This window comes from Taeniopygia guttata, chromosome Z (genome assembly GCF_048771995.1).
Source record: "Taeniopygia guttata chromosome Z, bTaeGut7.mat, whole genome shotgun sequence".
NCBI lineage: Eukaryota > Metazoa > Chordata > Aves > Passeriformes > Estrildidae > Taeniopygia > Taeniopygia guttata.
In genome coordinates, this window is record NC_133063.1 from 16,170,107 (window position 1) to 16,183,632 (window position 13,526).

At 37.9% G+C, this 13,526-nt stretch overlaps 1 protein-coding gene across 8 annotated transcripts in view; it reads right to left on the minus strand.

The window, feature by feature from the left end:
• Positions 1–13,526, minus strand: part of TRPM3 (transient receptor potential cation channel subfamily M member 3) — a 400,684-nt gene that overhangs the window by 7,922 nt on the left and 379,236 nt on the right. For 7 of the 8 annotated variants that reach the window (XM_072922315.1, XM_072922316.1, XM_041711361.2 and 4 more), the window contains 3 exons: positions 10,953–11,103; positions 10,201–10,400; positions 8,915–9,047 (listed from right to left, as the gene is read on the minus strand). In XM_072922315.1, the coding sequence (XP_072778416.1) occupies positions 8,915–9,047; positions 10,201–10,400; positions 10,953–11,103 (484 nt within the window). Of the gene's footprint in view, positions 1–8,814; positions 8,832–8,914; positions 9,048–10,200; positions 10,401–10,952; positions 11,104–13,526 lie in introns of those variants that run through there. The other variant, XM_072922317.1, reaches the window with a different exon arrangement.

Here is a 13,526-nt window from a genome sequence, read left to right on the forward strand (position 1 = left end):
ATCTGTCACATTTTAAAATATTTTCAATTTTTAGGGAATTGTGTACAGATTTATGCCAGTAGCTTCTAACCATTTCAATTTTCTGACTTCCAAAATGTGTCTTCTGAAGGATTTATAGAGACTGAAAATTTTACATTATGAAATTGCCTGTAGCACATAAGAAACTTCTATAATTATTTTCTCTGTTTGTAATCCCTATGACAGGCTGGGACTTCCAATTTCCATTAAAGAAGTACTAAAAGCAATAAGTTTATGTAGTTCTCTGTGTCTGATAGATTCTGTTTTTCCCCACTGCTGTGGACATTGAAAAATTATCAGAGAGGCAAAAGATACCACATGGCAATATTTCCACACCCTTTTTCATCACAGGTCTCTTACTCTCTTCTAGTTAGTGGAATTCATGCTCAAATATTACTAGTCACATTGCCATAGTTAATAGGCACATAAACCATTGCCAGGATTTCTGATGAGGTAAATATCATCTTCTACTACTGCTAGTTTTTTTTCAATAGGACAAGTGATTTGGAACTGACAACACCATAACCACTCTTATTTGCACAGAGGGAAGATTGTAGCAAAGAATAGAATACGCATTAATGCCCTGTTACCTAATGCTCAGAACTTTTTCTGGTAAAACACTGAAGTCTGACTACCTTGTGGTGATGAGCAACAGAACCTGCCCACCGAGGAGAGGAGAGGACAGGGAGGAGTATGACTAAGCTCCCTACAGCAAGTCTAACATTCCTGGGAAATACAGGCTTTTCCTGTGAAGTCCCTGAGTTTTGAAAGCATAAGCACAACAAATTAAACATGCAGCAGCAGCTGTATTGCTATCATCAGTCTTCAGTAGACAAATGATCAAAGTAATCACTGCTAAGGAATGAACTGGAGGAAGCTTGAAGGAATCTAATTCTACTCATCAGTTAGAAACCAGTCTGTTTTATAGCTCTACCACCTTCTCCAACAAAACAGATTAATGTTATTAAATACAGGATACAATTCCACAATGAAGGCAGTTTATATGGGAAGCAGTTGAATTTTCAGTCATGTTATTACTTATATGAACTGCTATTTTATAAAAGCAATTATAATTTTGAAATATGTATTACCCAATAATTGAGTCCTTCACCCCACATTCAGATCCTATAAGAACTGCTTCAAGATGATGAACAGATAAAACATTGTAATTTTAGGGCTGTCAGACATAAGGAAAAATTTTACTGGATTTTACTGGACAATTACAGCTCAGATTACATCCCACAAAAAAAAACAACCTTTCACCCCAGCAACAGTTGCCAAGAATTAGGGTGAATTTATAACATTATTTAAAGCTAACTGGATAATCTGGTTTTGCTGTTTTGTTGTTGGTGTTGTTTTTGCCATTGTTTTGGTTTGATTTGTTTTTTCTTTCCTGCTTTGAGAGTTGTACACAAGTGAAATACTTTTTAATACAAACATAGCCAGTTGGTCTATCAGTGCAACTGTCCATAGCGAGGTAAGTTTTGTGTCTTGCATTCATGTGAGGGCTGTGCAATGCTACTAAACACTAGTATTGAGCCCAAGAAGAACGTGGAATAATACCTTGCTGGTAGGTGTTCATGTATTTGTTCTGCCTTCCCTGAATGTGCTCTAGCAGCTACGGTCAGTGGCACAGAACATCAGACAAGGCAAAGACAGACTTCTGAATTGCGTGGTCCGTTGGTTGCTATGGATCTGGTGACAAATGTGTTTGCATTGATAGTGTGGAAAATTTATAGAGAAATGCAACAAGATAAGCACAGAGCAGTGTGGGTTTGGAAACCATGGGTAACTAGAGATGTGCACAGGTAACTGAAAAAAGCATAGATGTGTTTACACCTCATGAGCCCTGACTACAGAATTTTATTCACAAAAAGAAAGCTTGGAAGATGATGGTCTCCTCCAACCCCCAAAGACACTAACTTAGTCATCCTTAGTTATACATGATATATTATATATATATACATATAATATGTATGTAATATTGTTATATATTGTCACTGTCAAGGCAGGACGGGAATGAGAAGACTCTGATTTAGAAGGCTGTGAGAGTAAACTCCGATTTATTCAAAATACACTGCTCTTTTATACAGAGCTTCGCAAAGGTTAAATCCATTGGTCCTAAAGTGAAAACAATCTACAAGATTGGTTCAGAGTGCCTGATGCACAGTGATAGAACTTAACTATAAACAATGTGAGAACAAGAGAGATAAAGAATTATTTACATTCTTTCCCAGCCTTTTGCCTGGCTAGAAACTCTCAATTTCTTTCTTTGACTGAATCTGAGGCCTACAATATATAATATATATATATAAAAATAAATATAAAAATGGCTACTCCAGAATGTTTAAAAAATATTCATTCTATTAGTGATATTCTCTTGTATTAATTTGATGTTCAATTCTGTAATCATTCAACCTACAGAACAGCAATATGTTCTGGGCATGAACCTATGAGAAACATGATAAAATCACATCACCCAAACACTGTGGACATAGGAAGATGTGGTCTGGAGAAATAAATCCTGAATCTGGTCCTTAAAATGTTTTAATAAGTGAATTTTTCTATTTTCCTATATTCTTAGGAAAATATTATTGCACTCAGTGAATAGACAGCCTGACCTGTATTTCCTTTAGGAATGGTTTTGAATTAAAACACAGTTTCAAAATAAGAATGTAAGAATGACCAAATTTTGCTTTGGTTGGTTGTTTTTGTTTTTGTTTTTGGTTTTTGGTTTTTTTTTTTTTTTTTTTTTTTTTTCCTCCACGCCTATTCAGGAGCAAGTATGAACCTTTTGGCAAATATCTCAATATCCATCCATGATTCAATGTGTTAGAAAGTGCCAAGCCATACTACCAGAATGAGAAGAGAAACAGAGGATGCTACATGTAAAACATGCATCAAGGTGCGCTGCTGAAGTGCAAAATTTTCTAATAGTGAAACAAACATATACTTTACCAGGACAATATTAAAAAATGAGGTGAGAACTCAGAACCTGACCAAGATTTTATATTACTTGCAGTAAGACTTTTTAATTATGGTTTGGGAGATGATGACTTTTGATGGCATTCATTTTGGTTTCTTTATTTTTAAACTTTGCACATTAGTTCATCAATAATTTCTTTAAAAATAATTCTTTAATGGGAGTAAGGCACTCTTTTCAGAGGTAGACCTCTTAATTCAATGCTAGAATTAGATTCACAAGTCTCTTTGTTGACCTAGGTCCATTTCTAAGACATCAGTCATATTTCAAAATCCTTTTCTAAGACATCATTCATACTTCAAAACCTTTTTTAAATGCCACAGAAACCTTTGACATGAAAGACACTTACAGAGGTACCACTGAGCTTGATATAGTGATTGTAGAATGGTTGTATTTAAATAAAACATAGACAGCACTTCTCAAGCCTGTAACAGGGTACTTTGCCTGACATCTTTTGGTAAAGCAGTGCTGATGCAAGCAGCCAGCCAGTTTTCCTGGGTACAGTGGTTTTTCGTGGCTAAGGAAGCTGGCTTGTCATGGCTGCATTCCCACTGGCCTCAGGCCACTTAACTATGACCACAGAGAAATGCCACCAGAGTCACAGACCTTTCCTGCTATCATTTTTCATGTCTGGGTGGGCCTGGTAGGGTCAGTCCTTTTTAACAACACAAAGCTATTTCTGTGCACTTCAGCCTGCCAGCTCTGAAATCAAGATAATAGCTATGTCATCACTGCACAGATGCTGTATGTGTAATTGCACTGCAGATTATAAAGTGCTGTACTAATGGATATCACAGAGTACCAAAGATGATGTAATAATATTTGCTGTACCAGCTTATCTGCTTTTCAAATACTGTTACAATGTGACCCTGCTCCTTTTGAAAGCAACATGAGGTTTTGCACAGGTATGAAAGAGTTGAGACCTGTTCACATGGACCAAATTCTTACTGAAGTGATTGTTTCAGTGACTTACGCCAGATCAAGAAAAACACTGCAGTCTTTTTTGATAATATTACATATGTCTTTGTTCTGGTCAAGATGTGTTACAGTGATTAGAAAAGAAGATTCTCCACCAAAGGTCATGATTCTTCCACTGCAATGAGGTGAATTTGTCCAGCTTAGCTTTCCTCATAGGTCTTCAGGAGATTCACCATGCATGCTTTAATAAATGCATTCAAGGGAAACACCTTGCAGCCTTGTACTGCTTTATATTTTTCCACTTAGTCCATAACTTCATCTGATATGTATCAGTAACCTGATGCTACTTCCATGTGCTTGTGTGAAATCCCAGATAGTGGGCTTCTGTAGCAGAGCATCTTACCCTCCACATCTGTTGTTTTCTAGCCAATTAGATAACTCAAAGAGGACAAGCTGTCTTGTATTTCAGGGGGTGTAATCTTGAATAATCACTGAGTGATTTTGGTGCCATGATCACTGGTCTAGCATCTCCCAAATGTCAATAAAAATCTTAGTGTTAAAGTGAGATCTGGAAAGACAGACTGCATTTCTGGGTGACAACCACTCACTTTACAACTATAAAAGCCACGCAAAACCTTCACAGAGCAGAAATCTTGTATACATGTTCCTGGAAATGTGTGAAGTTTCTCCTGTTAGTATTAACCTACTTTGTGGTTATTCCCCAGGGGTTAAGTGAAGGCATTTGTGTCCATTATGATCACTTCAGTGGTAAGTTGCATTTGACTCCTAATCAATATTCTTTCTTTTGCTAGCTTTAATATAGGTACCTTGACATAGTGCATTGTTTCATGCTGTAATCTACTAGTAGTTATTTTAGTTATATACTGTGGAGTAACTAATTCTGATTAAGGTTTTTAATCTGCTATCTTTAGTCTGTTTAATAAATAATTAATTTTAAAATAAATATATTTGATTTGCCATCAATAGAACTTGCCAGACAAAGTGATTCCTTAAATTTAAACTGTTGCCCAAAATCTGAGGCTAAGGAAGGACTGGTCTTCATTTAGAGGCCTATCTGAAAAGGAGTTTAAATACACAGTGGAGTTCTTTCTTCCCATCAGAGTCAGAAGACAGAAGAAGCAGGGCTTCTTTAATAAATTTTCTCTGTAGTCCCCACTTGCCCAGCAACAGCTGCTCCTCTCAGTTGCTTAGTACTGAGGTCAAAGACAGACAAACATCAAGTGTTGTTCTATGCTTTTAATTTCTGAATGTGAAGTGATCAGGTAAAGGGGGGATTCTTTCTGGTGACATCACATATGGAGACTTCTGTGGTGTCTGTTGTTACAAGAGAAGTAAGGAGATTCCTGAACTGAGGCAGGCCCACAGGATGCCAGGGTGGACTATTCCAAGGTAAGAGTATGAATGGAAGCTTGTTGCAGGTCAGGCAAGACATTGTGGTCCTGCCCCACCACAGCTCCTGACTGCATAGCTGAAATCATTAATTGACACCCATGTCAATGCATCAATACATTGATCTCTTCTTGTTTTGATTTCCTGAGCCCCTAACCTGTATGTGACACATTGAGGCGTGAAGCAAGACTCTGTTCCCATCTTACAGTTCCATTCCTGCTTCCAAGTACACTGGGCTTTGTATGCCGGGTGTGCAGCCATTCCTCCTCCTAGCAGGACCTGGAGCACTTGGATGAAGCAGCTGCAAGTAGGAGCTGCTCAAGCAGAGTGGGGCATTATCACATATGCACAGAGGTGAGGGAAGGCAGGTCCAGGTCCAGGTCCAGGTCCAGGTGCAGTTATGTCACACAGAGCCTGTCCCAGCCCTTCCCTTCTTGAGCCTAACAGCATGCTCAGCTTCTTGTAAATGAAAAGTCTTTGGGAAGAACTTCACTCACATTTCCAGGGTTATCTGGTTCAATTTTACACCATATAAAGCGGACTTAATTGGACATATGACTAAACTGGTATCTCATGGCTCTAACATGGGTATTATACTTGGTCTACTACTACAGGCTAGTGACTGAGTGTTGGAAGAGTTTTGCGTGCTTTTGTATCTTCTTTGCTTTCCTTGTTACTTGCATCTTTCCTTGCATCTTGTTACTTGTGCAATGATAACTCTATAAAGAAACTTTAACGTGAAAATCTGGATTTTACATATTTGAATGTTCCACAGGTTATAAAAAATAATTCTAGTGCTGTCATGGTTTAGGAATGGTATTCTCCAATTTAGAAACCATGCTGCCACTTCCCCTCCCCTGCTCCAATTGGAGGCACAAAAGGTGAAATTTGAGATAAGGACAACTTACTGGAAAGAGCAATAAGGAAGAAAATAAACAGTAACAGCAATAGAATTTAACAAAAAAAAGGTGGAAGAAAGAGAAGGAGAAAGAGAAGGTGAAGAAGGAGAAATTATTTACAGTGAAAAGGACCTGACAATAAACAATACCAGACTCTTCCATCCATCATGTTTTCTTGACCAGAAGGAATCCCTCCTCCTAAGAAGCCAGAGTCCCTTTCCCCTGGCCCTGGCAATTACATAAGGTGATATCAAACAACCTCAGGGTTCTCCTACCCCCTCCTGGCTACTGCAAAAATTAACCCTGCATGGCCTAGAACCAAAACAAGCATTTTAGATTTAAGAGGACCTGGTCATGACTGCAGGCAAAATAAAAGACCCAGGCATCCTGTTTCTAAAATGTATTATGTATGATACTCAGCTAGCCCTGATTCCTCAAGCATCTTTTAAATATTCCTCAGACCTATTATGAAATAAGAACTGCATTCACCTGGGATGTCATTGATTGGTCCCAGGAATGACCTCTGCATCCCAGAGGGTCACTGCCTGGATCTCTCTTACAGAGCTGGGGCACACACAAAACTGGGCCACGTTAAACTATTGGCTAAGGTAAATGGATTTTTAAAGAGCTATTTCTCTGTGACACTCAGGTGTTTGTCTTCATTTAGGATTCATATTAATGAACTTGATTCTGGAACAAGGTGCTTTAAGCTTTTAATTTAAATTAGCAATAAGGGCTCTTTTCCTATAAAATAGGGCCAGCACGGAATGAAAAGGCAGATTATTATGTTTTCATTGTCAAGAACTTGCAGCATTTGCATGATGTAGAGAGGACCTAGCTAGATTACTTCTTATTTACAGGTCTTCAAACATACCTCTTCCTTCCTTGGCTACTAAAAGAAAAGCTATACTCAGAGATTTGAGCTTCCTATCTATGATTTTTCATAGTAAGATTTACCTACTATCTTACTTTGAAGTATATATAGTTTTTCCTCTTGTATATTCTTCTTTAATATTTTTTTGAATATTAGGAACTTTCAGGCTCAAAATGATTCCTATGTATTTAGCAGTCCTTACTGGATTTTTCTTTCATAAACTTGTCCAGTCTTGTTTGAATGTATGTAGCCTTTTAGCTGACATCATCAGCTTCCTTTAGACCTCACCATCTTCCAAAAATTTCTTCTGTTGCACTACTTACTGCAAGAAAAAAAAAAGACAGCCTATTTTCTCTTTATCTTGAACCCAGAATCCTGCTACATTATTCTGTTACCCCCCTGTATCTTGTTCTGAGTGTGACAGCAAGCAATTGATTTCTGCTCAGGTCAGAAATCACACTTTCCTTACACTCACACTTATATATACCTTTATAATTTCATCCCTCATTTGTCTTTTCCAGGCTCAGGAATGCTGAATTACTTGGCCATCCTTTACAAGGTAGCCATTCCATGCCTTACCAACTTCCCTTTTAATATCCTTTTCTAAAATACATTTTTTAGGACTGCTTTCATTTTCAGTAATGCAGATGATTAAATTATGTCTTCTACTCCTGCTCTAGGATAGATTTATTTCAAAACTAAATTATCAGCATGTTTCCTTGCCTACAGAAAACATAGTTTAGGCATAGCTGAATTGGGGGCAGTGCTGAAAGATTATGTAGAAGGAGAAGAGTGCAACTGACAAAAATGACAACTCACCTGTTCTCTGTTTCCAAATTAAAACAAAGTTTTCCAGGAGTGGAGTGTTCACTGGTTTGTAAGTTTTATTAATATCTAACAGGGTATTACCCTAAAATATTTATTGGCAAAAGTGCTATGACAAGTGCAAGACAAAGTCTTGTCCTCTAAAGCTGAGTTCAGCAGTGTTCCATGAAAGCATGAGAGCACCACAGCAGATCAACAGACCTAGAAAATTTTAGGACTGGTGAATTTGAAGACTAGTAACTTCTACTAAATTATTGTATTACTTTTTTCCTCTGTGCATTGCTGTAGTTGAAATGTCTTGTTGCATTTAAAATCCATGTTTCTATTGTTTCCAATAAAACTAGCTTAGTAGACAGGCTGTCCTGAAACAAAGCTTGTTTCTTATCTGAATCAATCATAGATAAACTCCAAAGTAATGTTTTTCATTGAGGAACTCTAATTTACTCTCCCATTTTTTTTTGTGACTACTTCTGCCCTGAAATTCTGCTTTAAGAACTGAAATGCAAGCATAATTGGTGCCTCTCACTGCATCAGTTATACTTTAATACAACTGGATATAAGATCCCTTTTACAAAATTTTTCATACAATGATGTGGGTTGCAAGGGACCTTAAAAATCATTCAGTTACAACCCTCCTGCTATGGCAAGGGCACCTACCCCTGGACCAGGTTCCTCAGAGCCACATCTAGCCTGGCCTTGAATGCATTTGCTTTAGCAAAAAAAACCAAAAAAACAAACAAACAAACAAACAAACAAAAACCCCCCCAAACAAACAAACAAAAAACCCCAACCAAACAAAAAAAAAAACCACAAAAAAAAACCAAAACCAGAAAAAGAGAAAATAAACTCATCACATTTTATCACTTTACTTTTTAATTAAGACTTACCAAAATTACTTCATTTCCTTTTAAAAGAAAAAAAAAAGACAGAGTGAGACTGGTGACAGAAACACATTTCCAGACCAACTTATGAAAACAAAAAGTGCACCTTTCTGAAGTGACACGGATTCTTTCATCATTGGAGGAGTTGAATCTGTCATCCTTTTCTCTGAAATACTCTTCTATACACTGCTCTTCAAAATCATGGACTTTTTTCAATTCATCCTCAGTTATGAAAAGTTCTGTGGAAAAAAATTGAGAAATAAGAATTTGGCAAATATTAACATGTGAAACTAACTACATTCTTATTTGTGAAACTCATATACTAAACTTTCATAAGCCAGGATGTAGCATTTTGATATGAAAGCAGATGGATTAATTACTACCTATTACTAATTAATTGCTGTTAATTACTGAATTAGTAGCTTTAGTTATATATGATTCTGTAGGCAGAAGCACTTAAGCAGGCAAATGCTGAGCAAATGTGAATGTGTTTTGATTGCATGAGATCTAAACACAGCTGCTGGTCAGGTTCTGGACAGATGGTGAAAGCCAAAGATCACCTGTAACCTAACAGATATATAATGAGATTATCAGACTACTAGAAAAGAGTCTGAGAGTACAAGGGTCTGTCTGACGTGGCAAGAACTGACATCTGCAGGCAGCAGTGTGGTGGGAGTGGGAGGAGAGCCATCTGGTTGCATCTCCAGTGCCACATGTGACTCCTGCTCCCTCCTCACAGAGAAATGGGCTGTGGCATGGGCTAATGCTGGGAAGAGATACACACCCTTAGCTCCCTGCCTCTGGCATGTATACTGGGCAAGGTGGAGATATTCTGCCTTGAAGAATTAAATAGAGAAGATAAAAGCATTATCAAAATAACCGAACATGTTTTCCATCGTGGTTATGACCATTTAAAGCCTGTTGAGGAACCACTCCTCCAGTCTGAGTCAGAGTCAAGGAGAGCCTATGTAAACAAAATTACTTGTTACCATCTCGAAGCTTATCTAGGCAAAAAATGCACTGAGGGGAAGTATGTATTGTTTGCTCTGTATTTTCAAAAATAAGCTGGAACTGTGATGGAGTGGGAAGAATTCCAGCAATAACAGACCTATAACAGCAAAAGTAAACAGCAAAAGAAACCTCTTTGCTTTGAAGGAACAAACAGGCAACAACCCCAAATAGTTACAGAAAAGCCTCCTCAACATTGCAAAGAGAATGAAGGGTTGGGCAAATCAGGTAAAACTAACTTATTCAGGTAAGGTTTTTGCAGGTGAGAGCTGTTACTATGCTGGGAAGGCTATCAAGATGCTGGCCTTTGACTTCATGCATGTCAAACACTAGACATTATGAAAGGCATTTGAAAATCCCCTTTGTGCATTATCTGAGTCTTACTCAATCCATAGTCTCTCTCGTCCGGGTCACTTTCATGCTTCCTCCATCTGCAGCAGAGGTGTTGAAATATCATTGTCATGTGGCTGAAAATGATCAGAGGTGGTGGGAGAACAGGCCTTTCATGGAATGTCATGATGAGCTGGTACCTTTGAAACTTCCAAACTTGGTTCGATATAGATTTGACTTCAAAAAAAGTGTTGCTAGAAGGCAAGGAGGGGAAAATAACATCAGACTGAAAATGGTTTTGGGTGATTTGCCAAAGATGATATGACAGCATCATAACTAGATACATTGCAATAACACTGGCAAATGTTTTCTTGTCACAAAAGCAGGAAACCGGACAAAATAGAATGCTTTTGCCTAGGCAAAGCATAGTGACAATCAGCCTTTTTGAAGTACCTTACAACTGTAAGGCATTTCAAATGTCTGCGTTGTACAATCCCTGAATCTTATAACATCCCATTGCGATGGGGAAGTATTTTTATTCTTGTTGTCCCTATTGGGAATGAATGATGCCATAACTGAACCTTATTTGGCTTCTTTGCCCTGGTTCCCATTAGGTGTCTGTCCTTGGAAATGAGCACAATGTGAAAAACTTGGCATTTCCCTTGTTTCCTGGAGACAAGCCTCTTTCCCTCTCCCCCTTACATGTTTGGAAAATGTCTCTCAGCCAAAGCCAAAGCTCAGCAGTCTTTGTAGGCGGTGAACAATATGCATTCTCCCAAGTCTATACTTTGCAATGCGTCACTCACTTGAAAACCGCAATGAGAAGATTCACCAAAAGGATGTTTGCTACCAAGAGGTAGCAGGCCATGATGGCAGGAACGATCCATGCTCCTGTCTTGCAGGGAGGCAGCTGGATTATTTTGCCATCTTCTCTGGTTTCATTTTGACCACAAGGTGCTGGGAACAACATTTAGAAACAAACAAACAAAAAAAAAAAAAAAGCAAAATGGGAATGAATCTTAAGTTTTCAGTAGTTTTTGCAGAAATATTTAAATATTCATAATGGCCTGCCTGCCAAGGCAACATCTTCCAAATAACAATGGCATTGACATTCTCCCCTCAGAAATTTATGCTTGGTATCACAGATTTTAGAGTTTGCAGTTCTTATTGTGTGTTGTGTGACATGGGTATCAAGATATTTCTCTCAGGACACATGCCTGGTGTGAGTAAGCTGCCTGTTTGCATATATAATGCAAAATAATATGGTAGTCTGGTGGTAATTAGTGGCTATGAAAATGAAATTATTGGATTGTTTAATCCTAAAAAAAAGCTTGCATATGATTTCTTTAACAGTGAAAACCTTGTCTTTTTTTATTGATTGAGAAGGATGTGATAAATGAGGAAAAGGAAGTCCATGAAAGTAAATGAAAACTTAAAATGAAAATTTATTGCTGTGCACTGCACTGTCTCAGTCCTCACTAGGACATACTCATAATGACTTTCTGCTATTAAGGACTCTTGACTGCATGCCTAGAAACAGTGGGGGAGATTATCAAGTCTTTACTGTATCAGGTACAGGGACATGTATGCAGCAGAGATGCCACCTGTTTCTTCTGCAAATACATTGGAATCAAAATGTTCTCAGTATTAATGCTGTAGAACTGAAGCAAGGGGAGAGAAAACATGACTAAATAGTTTTCCCTGCTTGTGTTTTAATGTGCCTTCATGTGCAGTGATGGTTAATCTGCATTTGTAAGCATGGGTTCAGTTTATGTCTCTGTAGCTTCAGTCCTGATGGTTCTAGAATCAGCTTTTCAAGAAAATAATGGACACAGCAGCTTACATATTCAAGTCATCTTAGTAAATTTTGCACAACACTACAGCTAGCTTCCCCTCATCTCCACCAAAAAAAAGTTTAAGTGAGGAATTTCCAAAGTGCTCAGCACTGGCTCACTTCCTAGTCATATCAGTGGGGGTTTTGTACTCATTTAATGAAAAATGTTAGATGATGCCATATGTAGAATTTCTTTGTATGGCAACAAATCCACATTCCCAGTACCAACTTTTGCATCTTCCCAAAAATGTTCTTCTGAACTTGGTGCACTGAGCTTGGCATTCACTTGTGGATGTCTGTACTGGCAATCATATTACATTATGTGTGATTTTAGGTACTTTGTTTTGGGCACTACACATAGACACTAGCCTATTACACACAGAACGATTGTAGCCATATGTGACACAAGACTATATGACCTCTCCAAAAATACTCAACTCACTGAAAAAGAAATCAGAGAGTCAAATACAAGCAACATTGCTTTTTACCAGTAGCTCCATTGTGTTTGGGTACATGATGTTACTGGTCCTTCCTATTTGCAAAAACACATTTTATTACTGGAGCAAGCTGAGACTATGCAATTCTTCATTTCTCCGTAAACATCACTTTGCAGATCATTTGCAGGCCTATTTCCACACTGCTCCAAGCAGCGGTTTCATTTAGACATTCAAAATACTGTCTGTGAGGTGCTGGGAGTGTGGGCCTCTCTGCTCTTGGCCTTCACCCAGCAGAAAATGCACCATTCAATATCTCTTGGTATCAGCACTCAATGTGAAACTTACGTCTCTGTTTGTGCGGAAACATTACTTGCTCATATATTGAGTCAGATGTACAAAGTTGAATACAACAAAGTACCAAAACCCATCATGATTTCACCAGTGATGGAACAATCACAGTATCTGAAACCTGTTGTCCTTTTTTGTGCTGAAAACAGAACAAATAATATCTTTCCAAGTAATGAGAAAAATTTTGAAAAGCATTTTTCAAACCACAGATAACTAAGATCAAAAGCTCAGCTCCAACTCTGGTTCCAATGTTATTATCCCTTTTTTTCCCCTAGAAAACATAGAATTTAGTCTAGAAAAAAAAAAATCCAAACAAAACAGTTAAGAAGGCAAAAAAATATTTCTCCAGCTCTACTTGCTTACAAGTGGGTAATCTCTGTTGGTTTTTGCCACTCAGTGATGGCAAATTAGATTTCCTATGCAGATGTGTTCCCACAGTCTATTCTCTTACCTGTTGTGGTTCAGCTTGTCCTGAAGCTTTGTAGAAGTTTTTCTCTTTTGCATGTTTTGTTGTGGGTGCAGTTTTTAAATAACACAGGAATACTAATTTCTTGCCTTACTAATGGAGAGCTATGCCACCACTTAATTGTCACATTTTCAGCTGCAGGAGAAAACGCATGACGTGTGTCCAAAAATGCAGAAATCTGTGTTCCATGGCAAGTCATTGAACATCTTCTTTCATATTTAAACTATGACATTTATTTTCAAAGATTTTTTTTCCCCCCACTATTAATTAATGGTGTGCACTCTGCCTCACCCCT